This window comes from Crotalus tigris, unplaced genomic scaffold (assembly GCF_016545835.1).
Source record: "Crotalus tigris isolate CLP2741 ecotype Arizona unplaced genomic scaffold, ASM1654583v1 scf7180000023608.1681014, whole genome shotgun sequence".
NCBI lineage: Eukaryota > Metazoa > Chordata > Lepidosauria > Squamata > Viperidae > Crotalus > Crotalus tigris.
The window spans coordinates 1,314,547-1,335,028 of NW_024100075.1; the positions used below are offsets into that span (position 1 = coordinate 1,314,547).

Consider the following 20,482-nt stretch of genomic DNA (forward strand, 5'->3'; position numbering starts at 1 on the left):
ATTGCCCTTCTGATAATTCAAATTGTTTTTTAAAAGAAACATTTAAAAAAAAATACTACAATACTGCAATGGCTTGTGATTAATTCCTTAGTGAGAATAAAAATAAAAATCCAAACAACTAAACATAGATTCAACCCTACCCTGTTTCTGAGCCCCCCTTTCTTATCTCCTTAAAGACCCCACTGAGGTGAGGCACTGGCAGATTGATCAATTCTTAATTAAATTAGTCTGAATTTATTTACTATTTGTGGCCCTTAACAGCCCAAGGACAATTGCTGCCAAGTGTTGGTTGCCTTAGATTAGATCAGGGATAGGAAGTTGCTTTCTCTTGAAAATTTACACCAGAGGCTTAGCAATAGAGCTTCTCTTCACTGCTCCTCTGACGGTAGACCAGTCCCTCTCTCCTAAAGGTAGATTGCATTGGTTGATTGGTTAGTTGTTATGGAAAAGAACTTCCTTGCTTCCCTCAAGCTCCTCTATTCAGGAATTGACCTGAAGGTGAGCAAGACTTAACCTTATGCTCCTGCAGCCATCCCCCAAGGCAATTTATTCTATTTAAGAAAGGGGGGAGGGAAGGCAGAGAAATTATGAAAAAAGGTGGGTGGGAATCCAAACCATTGGTAAGGCAAGGAAGCAGGGGCCACCTTAAGAATCAGGTAATGACCTTATGGAATCTTAAGAGCTTAATTTGGCATTAGTTTTGGTGGGCTAGAAAGGTAGGCAAGACCACAACAACATTAGAAGTCCTTAGGGTGCTTCTGTGCTCAGGTGCTTTCACACTTACATTTTGAAAATTAAAACAAAAATAACACACACACAATCCTAATAGCAGCCCCTTTGTCAAAAAGGAGGAAAAAAAGGGGGAGGGATAAACATTTAGGATCCAATCTGGGTCACTTTTAGTTAAGAATGTTTCATATAAATGAATAAACAATAAAGAGTGCTAAGGCACAAATAACTATTAGAAAGGCAAACATGCTGTAAAATGCTTTACATACTGAGAGAGAGAGAGAGAGAGGGACAGAAACATATTAAAAATGATGTACATTTTGAAAGGTGCAGTATTAGACATGCTTGCTCAGAAGAAAAAGTCCTGCACAAATTAGTGGGATTTAGTTCTGTGTAAAAGTACTGAGACATGAAATCAGAAAATGCTGCTAAAAATAGCAGGTTTACATACACCCATTATTTGTTTCTGGATCTTTTTATGACTTCTGTAAAGCCGCCTTCCTTTATGCGTCATATGGCAGTGCCTGTAAGTTCAATTAGCCAAATGCCTCCTGACCTTTAGTTCTAATGTTAGTCAATTGTGATGGCTTGTCTGCTCAGATTTTTGTGAATTTTTCTCCTAGATTCTAGAGATACAATAAACATAAATCTCAAAAATGTAACAATAATACTTCTATCCAAGCAAGTGGATGATTCAGAGCAATTTTTTTATGATCACTTTTAACTTCACCCAAAGTCTATCTGGCAGTGTATTCCATTGAAATCAATGTAAAATAGATGAACTCAATAGATTTACTTACTGATAAATGAGTTCAGCATTGATAATATAAATTAAAACTGATTTGCTAACACTCAAAAGCTTTTCAGGCAGTTACTTGGTTGTTTTTTTAATACAAAACTATTGTTTTAATTTAACACTAAAAATAATGATTCTATTAATGACTTTGGCTTACAGATTCTAAAAAAATTAATTTAAAAAGAGGGATTAAATATCCAGACATTAATGCTCTTGGTCCAATTGAATGGTAATTTATTAATAAACAAGTCAATAACTTCAAGGTTATCTTCAACAACAACACAAAGGAAAATGATAAAATGATAAAATAAGATTAATACAATCCCCCTTTTTCTTATATAATGGAAGAAAGAAAAAAAGAGCGTTTCAGGTAATTTTAAAGTCAGTTATTTTTGGGTGTTTTTTTCCTGATGGGAGAGGGGCAAACATTTTGAGTGTTTGGTCCAAACGATCCAACAACAGATTTAAAAATAAATTACTATGTTCCATTTACACTTTAAAACAAGTCTTTGCGTTATAAAACAGCCCTTTCGGGGAAAGCGAGAGAAAAGGAGAGAAAGAGAGAGAGAGAGAGAAGAACGCGTGTACTGCGCAATCCACGTTGCGTAGGAGTCAATGGGCAAAACTTCTTACTGCTTTTTGAAACGGCCCTGCGCCTCGTGAAAGAGTGGCGAGGCCCTCGTCGAAGTCCGTGGCAAAACTTCCACCCATGTTGGGAGCCACGGGGCAGTCTCGTTTCGCGGCCTGCCTTGCGCGCTCCGTTGAGGGGATGCGCCTCCTCGGTCGGCATCCAGCCGGGTCAAGCGCAAGGCAGGCAGCCAAGCAGGCTGGCGCAGGAGAGCGCGCAGATGGAAACGGGGGGCTTCTCTGGGGCGGGTGGGGTGGGGGGGAAGGCAGTTTTCAAAGGGGTGTGGGGGGGGGAAGCATACAAACTTACGTGTTATTGGTGTAACACTGTCCTTAAACAAACCGTGACTTAATCATTTATTGGGCAAATGCGGTCTTTTGCACTGCTGAATAGTTTTTTGTTTCGTTTTTTTTGCCCCCTTTGGTTTGGTGGGGAAAGAAGGCCCGGAGGGCCCAGTTGGAGTTCTTATCACTCGGCCTCCGCCGCCGCCGCCGCCTCCTCCTTCCCTTTCCCGCTCCCGGCGGTCAAAACTTGCTGCAGTCGTAGACGAAGGCGCCTGAAGGGCGATAAAGGGTTTGGCTGGCGGGAAAGGCCATTTGGCAGCTGCTGGCCGCGCCGCTGCCATTACCCGGAGAGTTGTTCAAGCCCAGCCGCTGGGAGGACTCGAACATTTCCCTCACGGCGTGGAAATTCTGCTGCTGGCCCGGGTAGCCCGCCGGGGAGGAGGAGGAGGCCGAAGTGGCCGCGGCAGCCGAAGCGGGCGCCAAATGCGTGAGCTCGCCCACCGCCGAGGCTTGGTTGAGGTACCAAGAGGCCAAGCGGCCGCCGCCTTGCGGGTGCCCCTCCGGAGGGCTCAGGCTGAGGGAGGAGGCGCTGCTGCTACTGCTGGCCGCCAGGCTGTACTCGGGCAGCGGGTCCGGCTCGACGGGGCTGCTCCCCAGATGGCCCCCGCCGCTTCGGTCCCCTCCGCCGTTGCCCCCCGTCCCTCCCCCGCCGCCGGCGGCGGCGGCGGCAGCGGCGGCGGCGGCGTAGAGACTCATGGCCTGCAAGTTGCAGTGGTAACTGCTGCTCGTGTTGGTGCCGCCGCCCGCTGGCGAGGCCGCGCTTCCCACGCTGTTGGTGGTGTTGACGCCCTGACTGCAGGGGGCGCTGTAGAGCGAGCTCTGCGCCGCGGCCGCCACCGGGGAGTAGCAGCTGCTCAGGGCCAGAGAGGCTGTCCTGGAGGTGGAGGCGGTGGACGAGGAGGAGGACGAGGAGGCTGCGGAAGAGGCGGCGGACGGCGGCAAAGCCAGGAGCTCGGCGGAGGCGCCTTGCGGCGAGCTGCGCAGGGAAGTCATGATTATGTTGTCCACGCTGAAGCCGCCGCCTCCCCCTCCCCCGCCGGGATGATGGTGCGCCGGGGGATGATGAAGGGCGGCGTGGTGGTGGGGGTGCGGATGATGGTGGTGCTGGTGCGGGTGCGGATGATGGGGATGGTGCTGATTCTGCGATTGGGACTCGGCTGCTCCGCTGGACTCCAAGCCCAGCACTCGGCCACCGCGCGGGCTGCCTCCTCCGCCGCCGCCGCCTCCCCCGCTGGAGAGGCTGCTGGTGCTGGAGCTCTCGGGGCTTTCGATCTTGGGCACTGGCGCTCCTCCCAAGGGGGACAGGGCTTGCGGGGGAGACGCGGAGCCGTTCTCCGTCTTGATGTCCTGAAGCCTGACGGGGGGAGGCGGCGGCGGCGGCTGCTGCTGGCCTCCCTCTTGCGGCTGGTGCCGAGGCGGCGGCGGCGGCGGCGGCTCCTTAAGTTGGAGGCGCTCCTTCTCCTCCTTGTCCTTAACGGCGTCTTTTTTCTTGAAGCGGCGGCGGCGGCGGAGGAAGGAGCCGTTCTCGAACATGTTGTAGGAGTCCGGATCGAGGGTCCAGTAGCTGCCCTTGCCGGGCTTCTTGTCGTCGCGGGGCACCTTGACGAAGCACTCGTTGAGCGAGAGGTTGTGCCGGATGGAGTTCTGCCAGCCCTGCTTGTTGTCCCGGTAGAAGGGGAAGCGCTCCATGATGAACTGGTAGATGCCGTTCAGCGTGATCTTCTTCTCGGGCGCGTTCTGGATGGCCATGGTGATGAGCGCGATGTAGCTGTAGGGCGGCTTGACCAGGTCCTTGGGCTGTGGCTGCGGTGGGTACGGCCCGTACGGCCTGCCTATGCCGCCCCCGCCGCCGCCGCCCCCGCTCGGGTACTGCTCATGAGCTGCTGGGTGGGTCGAGTACATGCTCATGGGGGCAGGCATGGCCGCGTAGCCCCCTCCGGCTGCCGCCCGGTAGTAGCTCTGCTCGCCGCCGAGGTAAGGTACCACTCCCAGCGAGTTAGGGCTGGAGACCGAATAGCGAGCCTGCATGGCCTCCCTTCCAGCAGTCCAGCCGGACCAAGCAGCAGCAGCAGCAGCAGACTGGCCTCCTCCTTCGCCGCCGCCTCCGCCGCCGCCTCCTCCTCCCCCGCCGCCGCCTCTTCTGCTTTCCCCCCTCCACCCCTCCGCAAATCCGGAGCCAAAAAAGTATAAACCAGGAGAGGCGACCAGGATGTTCCTTTTTTCCAAAAAGAAGAAGAAGAAGGAAAAAAAAAAGAGGGGCGAACCAACAACCCCCCCCCCTCTGGATCCTATTCGGTTTTCTCCTCTCTTCGGCTCAAGGGTGCAACAAAGAAAATGGTCTCAAAAAAATAATCAGTAAATAAAACGGCCAGCGAGGAAAGGAGGAGGGGTGAGAGGGGGGGACTCGATCTCCTTCCCTTCCCTTCCCCCTCCTCCTCCTGGTTCTTCTTAAACCGAGGCGCCGACACTCCACGGAAGCGGCCGCCGCCGAGAAGAAAAGTTAGTTACTTCCATCGAGCATAAAAATAGAAACGCGCGCCCGCGCGCACTCACAGGAGCCCACACTCCGCTTCTTGAGTTGTTTTTCCCGCGGAGCTCGCCAACAGGTTGACAAACGCTGTCCCAGCCAGGCGGAGTAAACAGCGGGGAAGAGAGGAGAGGGGAAAAAATGTGGAGGGAGAGGCCCGGTCCGGATAGTTCTCCCCTTCTCCTCCTCCTTTCTGGTCTAAAGCTGAGCTTAAAGATCCACCTTCTCGCGAACGCCTGCGGGTTGAAGCACTGCCCCGATCTCCGCCTCGGCTTCCCTCGCCCTCGCCCGGCCGCGATCTGCTCGGGAAGGCACCGGGAAAAACTTCTGAACTTTTGAGCATCCGCCGCCCAGGCAAAGACTTTTTTACGCACTCGCTGGAGTTTTTTTTTTCCTCTCCCCCTTTTCTTTCCAGGCCACGAAGCTCCGCCCTGCCCCGGACTGCGCAGCCAATGAAAAGGCGGAGGCGAGTTCTGAATGGGCGTCGGGAGAGAAATGTTGCTGCTAGTACGCTGGAAGCTGCCGCCGCCGCCGCCGCTGCTGCCCGGTGAATTACAGTTCTGAGACCGGCCACACACACGGTGGACCCCCTCATCCATCTCCCCCTCCCATACACGGCTTCTCTAGCACAGGACGTTAGGTGGATCAAATGGCAGTGTCTACTCGTCCGGAATGAAAACATGCACGCACACCCAGTCACTCATAAAACGCCGCTTTAACCACAGTAATATCTCTGTTAATACCACTAGGTATTGGGAAGGCTTTGAAGAAGATTAACCGAGCTTGCGATAGGCTCAAGGTTAGATTTCGTGGGGAAAAGAGAGATTGAGCTGGAGGGGGATTAAGGCGGTAGCAGATGATAGAGGGAAGGAATAGAGCTGTGCTGAACGTGAGAGGAATCGCCCAACCCGTTTGAAGAGGGCGAATATCTCGATTTGACCCGGTCGCAACCGTGGCGCACAGTACTGTGGTGGATTTCCAGGGCTTTTTCATCAGACTGCACCTCCTTTTTTTCCATCCCAAGGCAAGGGTTCGGAAAATGGGGATCTAACCCATCGTTTGGACGTTTAAAGTGGCAACATAAAGGACAAGCGTCAAGAGGAAACGTGTAAACGGGGACCTTAACTCTTCGCGGGTGTCCAAACAACAAGCTGAGATTTTGCTATGAATCTTGCAAAAGAAATTCACAGCTCTGAGAATCCAGCGCCTCGAATTGTCTCTTAACAAACTCGGCGACGATCTTAAATATTTTGGGCAAATGTGGATATTTATCGGCAGCCTGGATGCGAGCGAGCTCTCCTCTCATTACGGTTTGGGCAACTCAGAAGGCTCTCACTCGCCTGACATCGCTCACATTCCTCTGAGACTCTCATTCCCCCCCCCCACACACACACTTTGCTTTAAGCTTGGCGGACTCTGCTCACCACCTCGCCTGGCCTGAATGGCAGCGACTTACAGCCACCCCGGAGTTCCCACAGCTTCGTCTCAGCGCATGCCTCGCTTGGCCTGGCCTTGGGTTGCCCGAGCGATTGTCCCTGACGCTCTGATCTCCTCCATGAGGCCCTGCCAGCGGCCCTTTAGACACGCTTCCTTCTTTCCACAGCCGCCCAGAGTTTTCTTGGAGGTCACTGCTTCTCCCAGAGTCACCAGGGCTGCGGGAGAAATGGCAGATGGCCTTCCAGTCTTCCCAGATCAAGGTGAGAAGGAGAGAGAGCCCCCACCCCTTGTTCCCAGATCCCCATAACCTCACCCTTTCCTGCTCCAGTCAGCTGTCTGATCAAACTTCCAGGGATAGATTTCTTTCTTTCTCTAACGCTTGGCCAGCTTTTGACAAGTTTTCAGCGAGGCAGGCAGGCTGGATGGATTTAGGAAGACCTGTGTGTACCTAGGGTGTGTATATGCGATACACAGAAAATCCCCCCCACACCACACAGTTGCACCTCTCTAAGTTAACTTTATAAGTGGTAAGGTATTAAGCCTCTGTGTCGATCGATGTGGGAGGAGAATTTAACGAGTGTGGGGTCACCCCCCCTCCCCCAACACATTGACTTCTAATTAAATAAACCCTGAGTTGCCGGAAGGCTTTTCACAAGAATCTCTCTGGCTGGTCTTCTGTGAGGAGAACCAAGAAAGACGGCTGCTGATTTTGGGGGAGAAGGGAAGGAGAAGGACATATCTGATGGACTCCCAGTTGTGACTGCCTGGTTCTAAAGCAGTACATTTCAGGATGATTTAAAAGAAGATGGGTCAAGGAAAATATCACCCTCATGCTTGAATATATCGCTCTAGAGCAGTCTAGCAAGGAAAGTTACAAGGCTGGAGGAATTGTGTTTAGGCTTTACCCTGGCATCAGTTCTGTTACGTATTTATTTTCCCAGCCCCCTTCTTTCAGAAGAATTCTGAGAACCGCTTTTGATAGACTTTGATAGAAACACTGTAGGGATCGAAGGGAAGATGAAGAGGGGATGGACTTAAAGGCCCCCTTGCCTTAGCGAGGACAGGCCCTGGCCAAAGCCAAGAGCCCCTAAAAGCCCATTCAGGCTTCCAGATGTCCTTCTATTGATCCACACCAGCTCTGGATTTTCCAAGGTGCTCTATGGTGTGGGGCCTTTCTGAAAGAGTGACAAAAGTAGCCCAAAGAAATGTCCCTTTTGTCTCTCCAATCACAGCCCCAGGCCAGTGTTACTTTCCTGGCCTTTTAGTGAAGATTGGTTGTCCTTACAGCACCACATCTCAGCTGGACCTAACAACAGAATGTGTTTTTCCTTCCCCCAGATCCTAGCCATCTTTCTGTGACTTGATAAATGTGACTTGATTAATCATTAATAGGAACTATTTTTAAACATGCCAAGGACTGGAAGGGGGGGGGGAATGGGGGAATTCGAGAGGGGTGATATCAGCGGCTTACTTCATCCCAAGGTGTTAATTGGTCTCTTTACACAAACAGCAAATTCTGTCACCCACCCCATCCTTTTCTCTGAGCGCCTTGGAGGCTGGGCAATGCATATCCTCCAGATACTTTTCCTCTTTTACAGCAGTTCCTCTGTTACTCCAGCCGCAGCCAACTTTGATTTAAGCCTGCCCTTGCTCCAAAGAAACATTTTTGGCTGGTATTTTTTACAATTGCTCCTGAAAGCCAATTGTGGGTAGTAGCAGGGAGGGGGTGTTGGGGTGGACAGCTGAAGTGAACTGTTCCTGCAAACTCCTGGCTGGATCAAGGCTCTTGGGTTGACATTTATTTGCCAGTGAAGATTTATTTATTGCCAATATTTATTTCTTGGAAAATAAATCCCATTGAGTTCAATAATTATATTTCATTCTCCCTTCTCTCTCCCCCCATTTTGCCAATGCTATTTATTTTATTTATTTATATCCCACCTTTATTATTTTTTATAAATAACTCAAGGCAGTGAACATACCTAATTGACTTTCCTCCTCCTATTTTCCCCACACCAGCTACCCTGTGAAGGACCGAGAGAAAGAGTGACTGGCCCAAGGTCGCCAAGATAGCCAAGGTGATAGCTGGCCTCTTCAGCTTTAGCTGGCAGTTAAGCTCTGCCAAGATCCGTGGATATTATTCTCCAGCAGGGGGATGTAACTCTAGACCACCGATAGGTCATTGTCCCTTTCAATTCAGCAGAATTTACTTCGGAACCGTCTGTCTAGAATTGGGCTACCATGTTTACCGGATAGCCTTAAACTTTTAAACTTGACTCCGAATTCGGGCTGTCAAATATCGTGACATCCCCTTGTTTCAAGCTAAAGTTGCTGAAAAGCAAGGCCTCTTGGTTTGCTTCTGGGCAATCTGTGGCGGTTGTGGAAGGAACCCCTTGTGATTTGGGTGATCAGAGTCCCTGTCTCTGGTGCGATTAGGACAGCCATTCAGGAAAAAGAGACCATCTGAGTTCTCTATTCAGGGATCCAATGCCTGGTTTTTCCCCACCTGGTGTTCTCCAGATGTATCGGATTACATTTTTAAAAAAATCATCGGCATAATTCGTAAGTTTTTTGACTAAGCATGATCGGAGGATCCAACGCATTTCGGGGGCACCTGGTTGGGGACGGTTGTCAGGTCTATATTCCACTACCAGTAGATGCTGGAATCCGAAGAGATGTGTGGATGGAAAGAACGCTTTTGACTTTCTCCCCACCAGCGATGCTGAGTGCCCAGCCCAGTTCTGTCTCCCCTTTTCGAGAGTGCAGTTTTACAGATCCCTCTCCTTGACCTGCGGGCAGATTTGTTCCTAAGAAAGGCCATTCGATTTGAATAGGTCCTAAATCTAAACCGAACGTCTCAGAGTGACTTCAGCGGACAGCGCATCTTCATTCCAAATATCTGGGTTTAAGGATGGCCGGCTCGGGATTTGTTCCCCTTGTTTTACATGCTCCTCTGGCTTGGGAGCAAGATCGCGGCTGATCCTGTGAGCATCGGCTTTGACCACAAAGAAGACTCGTTTCCAGTTCAAGGGGGCAGATCTGGCTCCTGGTTCAACCGCGTTGAAGCCATAAATAAAATGGATCAAGCGAAGCGGATTGAAATTGCTGGTGACGGCAGGAATAAGGAAGGGAAGCAAATTAATCGACGCCTAAGATTTTACTTTTGCCAGTCAGACATTCCCCCCCCCCCCGAAAATATTCCCAGATCAGTTTGGAGGAGGGAGGAGGAGTGGATAACTGCTGGACATTATACTACCGGCCATTCCAGCTTTCCTTGCCCGTAGGTTTTTTGTCTGCTCATTTGTTTATTTTGAAGTCGCGGGACTACTAAGCCGGAGGAATTTGGAGTGGGGGCTTGGCTCACAAAACAATCCGCAATGAACATTCAACGACCTGTAGGCAAAACCCTTTTTTTTTGGTCCAAAATCAGTGTTGTTGTTTTTTGTTTATTCGGAGCGAATTTAGGAAGATCCGTTGCGGAGAAGGGCTTTTCCTCCCAATTTCAGCGAGATTTACTTCTGAGAAAGCGTTAGTGCTACGTGAGAAGACCCACTTCTGCGGTGTCTGCGCAGTTCCAGCCCCGCTCCTTCTGTTGCTTTACCTTTAGGGCCAATCTTCTCCTCTGAGCTCAAGAGGGATCCCAGCGGCGCGTAAAGAGAAGGGGGCGAGGGGAGGACAGTAGTGAGGGGAGGGGGGGGAATAGGATTTTACTCCCGCTGCAAGAGCGGGACGCCGTCCTTTAAAGCAACGCGCAGCGAAGAACTAAACCCCAGAAGTTCGGCTCGGAGGACTAAAGGGCGCTGGTGAGGCACAAGCAAGCATCGCTTTCCAGAAGAGATCCTACGGGGTGTGTGTTTGTGTGTGTGTGTGGGATCCGTCTGGCTAGCTCGCAACCCGAACCCTGCAGATCTGGAGTAGGGAAGCACCAGGCGTATTTGAGCAGGTGCTCCCCAAGGGAAGGTGGCTTTCTAGATCTAAGGATTACAAACGAACCCATTTAATCTGAAGGACAAACTCCCATTTAACAACCTTCCCTCGCTGATCCTGATTTCTCTCCCTCGGAGCTTGCCAGGGAGGAAGGGAATCGGAAGAAAACCAATTCGCCCCAGAAAGCTTTCATCTTCTTTTTCAGGCTTCTCTCGTTCGCGCTTCCCTTTTTTTTCCCCCTCGGTCCCAGCTTGCCTCCTTCCTGTCTGCCTCGGCTTTTCGAAGGCCAGGAAGGGAGGGAGAAGGCGGGAGAGGGTTACGCGCTGAGGGTTCGCTACCTTTCTCCAGCTTAAGGCCAGCCAGAGGAGAGAACTACAACTTCCATCATTCTCAGCCTGACGGCTGGCCTCCCGAGGGGAGCTATTGCCCAACACCTCTGGAAGGCGTTAGGTAAGGGGCATTCACAGAATCTGTGGTTCTCAGCTTTCTGCGACAACCTGTGTTGCTTATTTGAACGCGGGCGAGAAACCTAACTGACCTCAATTGGTAGAAGCAGTGTTTCTCAACCTTGACCATTTTAAGGCAGGTGGACTTCAACTCCCAGAATTCCACAGCCAGCATTGCTGGCTGTGGAATTCTGGGAGTTGAAGTCCACCTGCCTTAAAATGGTCAAGGTTGAGAAACACTGTGGTAGAGGAATACAACCCATCCTGACTTAATGACTTCTCAGGAGTAAACCCACTGAGTACTATTGTCTTTCCCGGCGGGGTAAATAATGGACCCGCGGTTCTCCTTTCAGCGGGCATTACGCGTTATCTCCTGCCCTGTCCCTTGTTCGGAAAGCTCGCCCGTGCAAGTCCAATGTTTGCATTTGTTAACAGCTGAAAAGCAACACCCAACCGCCTTAAGGTTTGCAAAAAAGGGCGAAAAGCGAGGGTAGCTGCTGGCTTATTCAGCAGTGGGGTGGGGGGGGGAAGGAGGAGAAAGCCCTCTGCACAGGCTCAGGGGCAATTCAGTCTCCCGCCAAGGGGCGGGTGTGACAGAAACTGGCTGCCTCGCTTCCGCAACTGCCCCAATAAACGCTATCTCCAAATCAATCTGGTTGTTTTTCTTCCTTGCGCATGCGTGTAGGAACCGGCGGAGGGCGCTGCGCGTCCCCTCTGGAGAACGCGAGGGATACTAGTAGCATCCAAAGCTGCCGGAGGGATCCGCCATCCGCACGCGGCCTGTTTCTTGAGCGGAAAGGAAGCTGGGGGAGAGCGGGAAGGAAAGCCACCCCTTCTTCCCGCGCCCTGATCCCCAATTTGTCGGCGGGGCAGACCAAGTGGCGCTTCCCCCAGCCTAAGCCGCAAAGAAGGCAAATATATTTTCCCCTGGGCGTTGCTCGGAAAGCAGCCTGCAGGTCCCGTTTACGGTGCAAGAAACCTGCCTTGATAAACGCTAGATAAGGTAACCCCGGGTAAGTGGGGCGTGTGGACGCCGGCCTGCTGCCTTTGGGTCTCGATCAGGCAACTTTTCTGATTTTTTTGCAGGGTTCAGAGCGCCCCCTGATGGAGCAGGTTGCAATTAATGTCGTTTTTGAACACCGGGCTTTTCTCCCACTCCGGTTGGGTGCTGTTTAGGAAAGTACAGCCAACAAGGGACTGACTTGCAAAACCAAATCCCTTCCTGCCCAAATGGCCCCCCAAGTATCAGAAAGATGAATAGTGGAGATAGGAGAAGGGGGCTGGGGGCTTGTTTTCTGCTCAGTGGTAAAGATGATAGTGGTGGTGGTGGTGATGATGATGTGCCTTGCACACTTCTGTGTTTCAGTGAAGCTTCTGGGACACAGTGATCTGCGTGGTAAAGTTGGTGGTGGCATCAGTGATGTCACATCACATACATCAAGCTGTCACTGTACAATTGATGCCCATTATGTCATCAGGCTTCCACTGGATGCCTGTATCTAAAGGCCCCGCCTAGTGAAGTCATGTTTTAGAGCGAGCAAATTAAACTTATCTCTAGAGACATTTCTATTATTGTAGCAGAAATTGAGACTTTTTCTGCACTAGGAATTTATAACCTATTCAGCCCATTGCTGGCGCAGCATAAAGCTGATCTATTAGAGATCTATAAGCACAGAGGTAGTTGAGTGATATTATAGGTTCCTAGTATGGAAAAGTCTTGTGTTTAACTTCGCAAATTGTGCTAAGTCATGAGAGTTCTTTATAGAATAGAGCTGGAAGACCTTGGAGGTCTTCTAGTCCACCCCCTCCCCCGCTTAAGCAGGATAACCTATATCAGTGGTTCTCAACCTTTCTAATGCCGTGACCCCATAATACAGTTCCCCATGTTGTGGTGACCCCCAACCACTTATACATCATGGGGCGCCAGGGGCCTGGCCAAAGAAAAAGAGGAAAAAATGGCAGACAGCCTTGTTTGGCGACCCCCGTGAAATGGTCGTTCAACCCCAAATGGGGTCCCGACCCACAGGTTGAGAACCACTGACCTATATCATCTCAGACAAGTGTCTGTCTAGCTTCTTCTTAAAAATCTCCAGTGATGGAGCACTCATGATTTCTGGAGGCAAGCTGTTCTACTGGTTAATTGTCCACACTGTCAGGAAGTTTCTCCTTTATTCTAGGTTGCTTCTCTCTTTGGTCAGTTTCCAACCATTGTTTTTTGTCCTGCCCTCTGGTGCTTTGGTGAATAACGTGACCCCCTCTTCTTTGTGGCAGCCCCTCAAATACTGGAATACTGCTATCACATCTCCTCTATTTCTTCTTTTTCCCAAACTCTCAACATCTCTTTTGTGATACGGTGACCAAAATTGGCTGCAGTATTCCAGGTGTGGTCTTACTAGGGTTTTATAAAATGGTACTAATACTTCGAGTGATCTTGATTCTATGCCTCTGTTTATACAGCCCAGGATTGTATTAGCTTTTTTGGTGGCTGCGGCACACTGCTGGCTTTATGGTCAAGTGATCATCCACAAAGAAGCAAAGCCCCATTTGTGGGATGTAGGCAGCACACAAAACCACGCCCCCTCCAGTCTGTGGAAAAACCTCTCTCCACGTAACTTGTCCCTGGTGCCAAAAAGGTTAGGGATCTCTGCACTAGGACTCCAAGGTCCCTCTCACAGTTATTGTTTTTAAGACAGGTCTCACCCAGTCTGTACTTGTTCCTTTGATTTTTTTCTGCCTAAATGTAAAACTTTGCTTTTCTCCACATTGAGACTCATTTTGTTGGATAGAACCCATTGTTCAAGTTTGTCTAGACCTTTTTGGATCCTGAGTTTGTCTTCTGGGGTGTTGGCTACTCCTGCCAGTTTGGTGTCATCTGCAAATTTGATGAGTTCTCCTTCAATTCCCTCACCTAAGTCATTTATGAAGATATTGAAGAGTACTGGGCCTAAGATGGAGCCTTGTGGAACCCCACTGCTTACTTCTCTCCCTGTGGATGGAGTGCCGTTGAGGACTAGTCACTGAGTATGGTTTGCCAGCCAGCTACGGATCCATCTGGTGGTGATGTTGTCTATGGGTTGGTGGTGCTGGTTTTAACTCAGTATGCTATGCGAACACTATTGTTGTTAGTTGCGAAATCATGTCTAACCCATCACAACCCCATGGGCAATGTTCCTCCAGGCCTTCCTGTCCTCTACCATCTTCTGGAGTCCATTTAAGCTCACGCCTACTGCTCCAGTGACTCCATCCAGCCACCTCATTCTCTGTCGTCTCTTTCTTCTATTGCCCTCAATCTTTCCCAGCATTAGGTTCTTCTCCAGTGAGTCCTTCCTTCTCATTAGGTGTATGTGAACATGGTCATCCTCAAACAATGACTAAAGACTTAGCATTAGCCTAAACCCAACAACTGTGACTTAATGTGATCAGTGATCTCAGCTGATAGGTTATAATCAGAAATCTCATTGGATTAGAGCAAAGGATCTCCAAAACAGGATATGAGGGCAACTGCAGTAGAAATCATGTCAGCGCACCAATGATACAAATTTACAAATACCACTGTCCTCCTTCTGACGCCTATTTGTACCTCTCTTCTTTTATTCCTATAAATAGGTATCGAGAGGCTACAAAATCTGATTTCAGACATAAATTGGCCAATAACTTCACTATCCATCAGTTTCTGTGATTTCTTATTCAGTTCATCCTGATTGATTTTTTTCCCCCTATGGTTAAAAACATACAGGCAGTCCTCGACTTACAACAGTCCATTTAGTGACTGTTCTAGGTTTCATCAGCACTGAAAAAAGTGACTTGTGACCCATTTTTCACCCTTATCACCCTCGCAGCATCCCCCGGGTTGCGCAATCAAAACTCAGGCGCTTGGCAACTGGTTCATACTTATGACGGTGGCAGTGTCCCCGGGTCATGTGATTCCCCCTTTGCCATCTTCTGACAACTAAAGTCAATGGGGAAACCAGACTTGCTTAACAACTGTGTGACTGATTTAACAATTGCAATGATTTGCTTAACAGCTGTAGCAAGAAAGGTCGTAAAACGGGGCGAAGCTCATTTAACAAATGTCTCATTTAGCAATATAAATTTTGGGCTCAGTTGTGGTCGTAAGTCGAGGACTACCTGTACAGTTTTTGAACCCCAGTGGCTGTGGATAAATCTCCACAGATGAGGATTACTATTAGTTCACTGTCTTTGCTGAATCTTCATTGCACAATGCGTTCTTTTTGAACATCAGAAATCCAGGTGGTGATTTTCAACCCTCCGTTCCCCAACAGGACGATGTAGCAATAAAGAATACTTTGCTCTCTGCACTGCTTTCTACTACTATTCATTTGAAAGATTTGGGAGGAGCAGGGTGGCAGTCCGAATATGATTGCAATTGCCAGGCATTTCACCTTAATGAAAATTGTGCAAACCGTTTTGATAAGTTACAAATTGCCTCTTCTATCTCAATCCCAGGGCATGCCAAGCCAACACCCACAGAAGAGACACTGAGGTCATCTCCTCATTTATGACCAGCTAAATCTTCCAAGAAGAAATGACTGGGAGGCAGGATGGGGACAGACCAAAGAGGAGCTGTGCAAAGGAAAAAAAAAAAAAGACCCATCTTCTAAATATGTAAAACCAAGATGCAATCTCTAACTCATTTACTTTGGGAGTAAGCCCCACTGAATTCAGTTTAGTTCATTTCCTGTGGCACCAGCTTGGATGGAATGGCAAAGGATTATTTTGAAACACATAAACAGTGGGATTCCAAGGTATAGTCTGTTGCAATTGTAGGGACAGCTTAAGCTAAGAAACTGGCCCATTCAGAATAGACCTAATTGGTGATAATTACTAAGGTGGTTAGCGATCTTCCCTTATCTGTAATTTTAGCGTTTCACCAAATATATTATTTGCATTTCATGGCTATTTAGGCCCGCTGTTTACACTTTTAAAAACTGATAAGGAGCCCTTTGAAAAGAAAGAAAATGTTGATCGCTACAACTGGAGGGGGGGGGGGAACTTGTCCAGACTACCATGTATAACAAGAACGGGCAACTTTTGGGTGGCTCAGACTACTAAATATTTTTGAAGGGGCAAGGACTACAATATAGGGGGACAATGCAGTATATACATATATGATCAGTATTCCCCCCTCCCTTTTTGTTTTGTTAAAGGAGGGTTGTTTTTTTTTAAATGTATGTTGCAGGTATTCTTGAAGTCCCCAGGGGTAAAAATTCTTGACTCAAGGAAACCATTTTTTAAAACCTGTTTTTGACTCCACACTTTCATGAGCTTGTTAGGCTCTGGGATCAGAGTTTGGCCACCTGTGATTTTAACTGAATCTTTTCAAAGTATATTTTGCAGAGAAGCATGCTCACTCACCTTTGTTTTTTTTTGGTTTAAAGGAATATTTGAAAACCACTACTATCTCGATTTGTCTCCTTAAATTAGCTTCTTATATAAGATAAATGGTTAAGAATGGCAACAAGAGTTTGAAGTAGTACATTTATCCCTATCAATAAAACTTCAAATTGCTGGTAGGTTATCATGTGGTTGATGGCCTGCCTATGAAAACTGGCTTCTCCCATCTATTGAAAATTACATTTCTGTGAAACAATTTCTTTCTAAATATCCTCGTACATCAATATTATATTTTTTTTATTCATTTTTGGCACAGAGGATTAAAACAGGCAGCTCCCTTTCTACAGTAAGAAAGTGTTAAATGAGAAATATAATGGAATGAATTGAAGACGATATGCTACAAAGTAAGTAGTATGAGGCTCTTGAAACTCACCTTTTGAAGGATATAGATTAAGAACTCTATTGAAGAACAATGTCACCTCATTTAAATATATTTGGACTAGGAAGCTGACTAGCAATAGCACTTAGACTTACATAGCACTTGACTATGCTTTACAGCCCTCTCTAAGCAGTTTACACAGTCAGCATATTGCCCCCAACAATCTGGGTCCTCCTTTTACTGACCTTGGAAGGATGAACAGCTGAGTCAACCTTGAGCCAATCAGGATTGAAGGAATCGAACTCCTGGCAGTGTGAGCAGAGTTAGCCTGCAATATTGCATTCTAACCACTGCTCCACCATGGCTCATAGGCCAAACTAGGTAGGCCATTGGACTATTAAATGATGGGTGTTCAAGAGGTGCTAGAATTTAGACTTTTGAGAATTTTGTACATAGCAAAGAAAACAAATGGAATATTGAATCAACCCAGAGTTCTCACTAGAGGCATAAATGACCCGGCTCAAATTACCCTACTTTGAACACATTATGCAAAGTTTACCTCTCTGAAAAATCGTCTAATTCTGGGATAGTTAGAAGGAAAGAGAAGACAACAACCACCAGCAAAGTGAATGGACTTTGATGATGGTTTATGATTGGAAAACCCGAAGGATCAAGTTAGGGATAGATGATCATGGGGAAAATTTATGTGGTTGCTAAGAGTTGATACTAATTTGATGGCACATAATAAATCAATCAAAGAGGAAGATAAAGAAATGGCAAAGAGATTGCATGAATTATTTCACTGCTGGGATATAGGATAGGTGCACCTGCCTGTTTTGGAGAGGAATCAGTTGGACTGTTACAAGAGACAAGTTATAAGCTTCAGTGACATTTTAAAACAAATAAATCCTGGATCCATCCACCATCCATTTGGGGGGTTCCTTAAAAACTAAAATGCGAAATTGCTTATAAAAATATACAGCTTCTCTTTAAGATCAGCAGCTACTCCTGAGGACTGGAAAATCGCCAAAGTGGTTGTATAAATATTTATAGAAGTATATATCGAGAAGGTTAGATAAATAGAAGTATTAATGTAAGAGAAAATTAATCTTATTGTATATAATACAGATAGGGAAATTTGGAGAGAGGAGTTGCTCGGACATTACCCCCGAATTGTTATCTGAAGAGGGATGAGAGGGAAGAAAGGAAAGGAGAGAGAAAAGAGTAAAGGAGGGGAGAAGGAAGTAGGAAGGTTGGAGGAGAAGAGGAGAAGTGGGGAGAAAGGGGAGGAGAGTGGTGAAGGAAAGAGAAGAGGAGAGGAAGAAGAGGGAAGTAGTGAAGAGAAGAAAGGGAGAAAGAAGGTAGAGAAGAAGGAGTGTGGATACAGTGAAAGGGGAAATGGGCGAGCAACACCAAAAGTCATGTGTATGTATTTATTTCATTTTATTAAAAGTATTTTATATATGAATGTAAAAATAATGTATGTTGACATCTGATAAATATCACGGTATATGTATGGGGGGAGAGTTTGGAAAAATAAAAAATTATTATATATATATATATAAAAAGAAAATCGCCAAAGTAATTCCAGTTTTAAAAAAGGGATTGAAGGAGGATATAATGAAGATATAGGCCAATTAACATTTGTTCTAGGTAAGTGTGTAAATAGTATGGTAAAAGTATATTACCGTAATTAAAAAAGAAAATAACCAAACATCTAGAAGGCTTTGCTGAGAAATAACCAACACAGCATATGCTGCAATAAGTTTTGTCTTCTAACTTATAGGTTTTTTTTTAAGAGGATCAACAAGGATGTACATTATTTGATATTAACTATTGTTTTCCTGAACTTTCAAAAATCCTTTGATAAAGCTCTTGGCTGAAATATTTTTATATGCTTTAGTAAATAGCAACGATACAAAAAACAAGTATCTAATTCATCTTTCAAATATACAGCCACTGATAAATCATACAGCAAACATTAGCAATGAACACAAACATCCTGTATATAGTATAAAATAAACATGAGGAAAATTGGGATAAGAGGACAGCATTGAAGATAAAAGAACAGAAAACTGTTTACAAAACAGGACATTGAAAAAGGGAATAAAATTACATTTTTAGAGAGTGCTACCAAATGGGGCTCTCCATGGTTGGAATCAGAATTTTTTTTAAAACTTGCTTATACATAATTTGATGTTATAGGGCAGGGCTCTTCAAACTTGGTCCTTTTATGACTTGTGGACTTTAACTCCCAGAATTCCTCAGCCAGGCATACTGCCTGAGGAATTCTGGGAATTGAAGTCCACAAGTCAAAAAAGGGCCAAGTCTGAAGACCCCTGATATAGGGCAATAGCGAGAGATGATATAAAAAATTGGGGATAGAAAAATCCAAAGGGGATTGCACTGCTGTTGTTGGAGGCAGAAGGGTAGGAACCGCAAGAGAAATACAGCAGACGATTGTTGTGAGGTAACTGAAGTAACTTCACCCTATGGCACAATTCAGGAGGTATTCCAATAACAAGAGCAGGAAAGAACCAAACACATAACCAAAAGTGCTATTAAGAGCCACTAAATCACCCGAAGGTATCTCAATTAAGCAGATTGCAATCTTCACCCTGCTGCAGCAATTGCTATTAAGGATCATGGGCAGTTTGACTGAGCTGTTCTAATTAGACAGATTGCCTGATAAGGCACGTTTAAATGAAGCAAGCAAGCTGAGCCGTCTTTTCTCCGGCTTCCACTTGCTGCCAGGCGTTGTCTCTCTGTTTTTGCACGTTCTGTATTTTACCCTGTGGGGTTGCACTGCATTTACTTGGGCCTTTGTTTCTGCAGATAGGTGGAAAGGGTCCTTCACTTGGGTCTTGGTGAGGACTTCCAGGCCCACAGAGGCAAGAATAGCACCATCTGGTTCAAGAAACCATGTTGATGGCCAATGGCCTTTTAAATATAAATCATCATCTCATCAAACAGCTACTGGAGCTCTTCTTTTGCATTGGAAGATTTCATGTCTTGCATTAGCTGGTGATCTCATATTATTCCTCTGAATTAAAAACAATACTTTTTTTTTTTAAATGCCCTTTCCCCATTTTCAGTGGAAAAAGAAAAGAAATATCTGCTGAAAAGTTGTAGGTCATAGATTTTCTATCTATGGTTTAAAGTGTTTGTAGACTAAACTCTAGAAATGCATGATGACTCTTTACATTTCCAATTAATTCCCACTGGATCCCCCTCATATTCTTTCCCCCTTGACCATTCTCATTTGGACTTGTGGGAATTATGATATTAAAAAAAATAGCTGCAGCATCACTCCTGCTTTACACAAAGTCTTTCTCTGTTATGCACATTTTAAGATAAAACATTTCAGAAAGTAGCCTAGAAACAGTATGTCTCTAAGAATTTGTTCTGGAATATAGCTAGTCTTTTAAATACCATTTTTAGAATAAGTGACCGGAGTGAGGATTGCAGTCTTGCAGAACCAATACTGAAAACAGTGATAACATTTCCACTGGAATAATAAAGCCTGGATTCTTTTTCCTTGATCTTATTCATAATTTTCATTTAATTTTTTTTAAAAGTGGGACAGTATTTTGATAAACTAGCATAGTGTCATCAAAACCAAACTTTGAGATAATTTTGTTCCAGATTTTGTCCTGACTGAGCTTAAGAATTTCAGTTGGACTTCCTTTGCTATTTCAACATCGATGCTAAATATCCATATTCAGTCTCTTCCATTTGTTCAGTCTAGTTATAAACCTGATCCCCAGCCTAGAACTCATTAAATCCAGCTACTACTTTAAGGCCAATTTTTGCAGGAAGATCTACATTGGAAAGTTGCACAGCAAGCAGGTAAACAGTGCAGTTTCAAAGCATATGGATTTATGTACAGATTACTGAAAAGTAAGTCCTCCGGA

At 46.6% G+C, this 20,482-nt stretch overlaps 1 protein-coding gene and 1 long non-coding RNA gene across 2 annotated transcripts; one reads left to right on the top strand and one right to left on the bottom strand.

Moving 5' to 3' along the window:
* Positions 1-1,733: 1,733 nt before the first annotated feature.
* FOXC1 (forkhead box C1) lies at positions 1,734-4,828 on the bottom strand. The gene has a single exon (XM_039319710.1). The coding sequence runs from the start codon at positions 4,523-4,525 to the stop codon at positions 2,678-2,680; it is 1,848 nt and encodes a 615-aa protein (XP_039175644.1). The 5' UTR covers positions 4,526-4,828; the 3' UTR covers positions 1,734-2,677.
* Positions 4,829-11,072: 6,244 nt separating this feature from the next.
* Positions 11,073-15,427, top strand: LOC120297273. The gene is made up of 2 exons (XR_005553753.1): positions 11,073-11,847; positions 15,302-15,427. It is a non-coding gene; the product is annotated as an uncharacterized LOC120297273 (long non-coding RNA).
* The last annotated feature ends 5,055 nt before the right edge of the window (positions 15,428-20,482 follow it).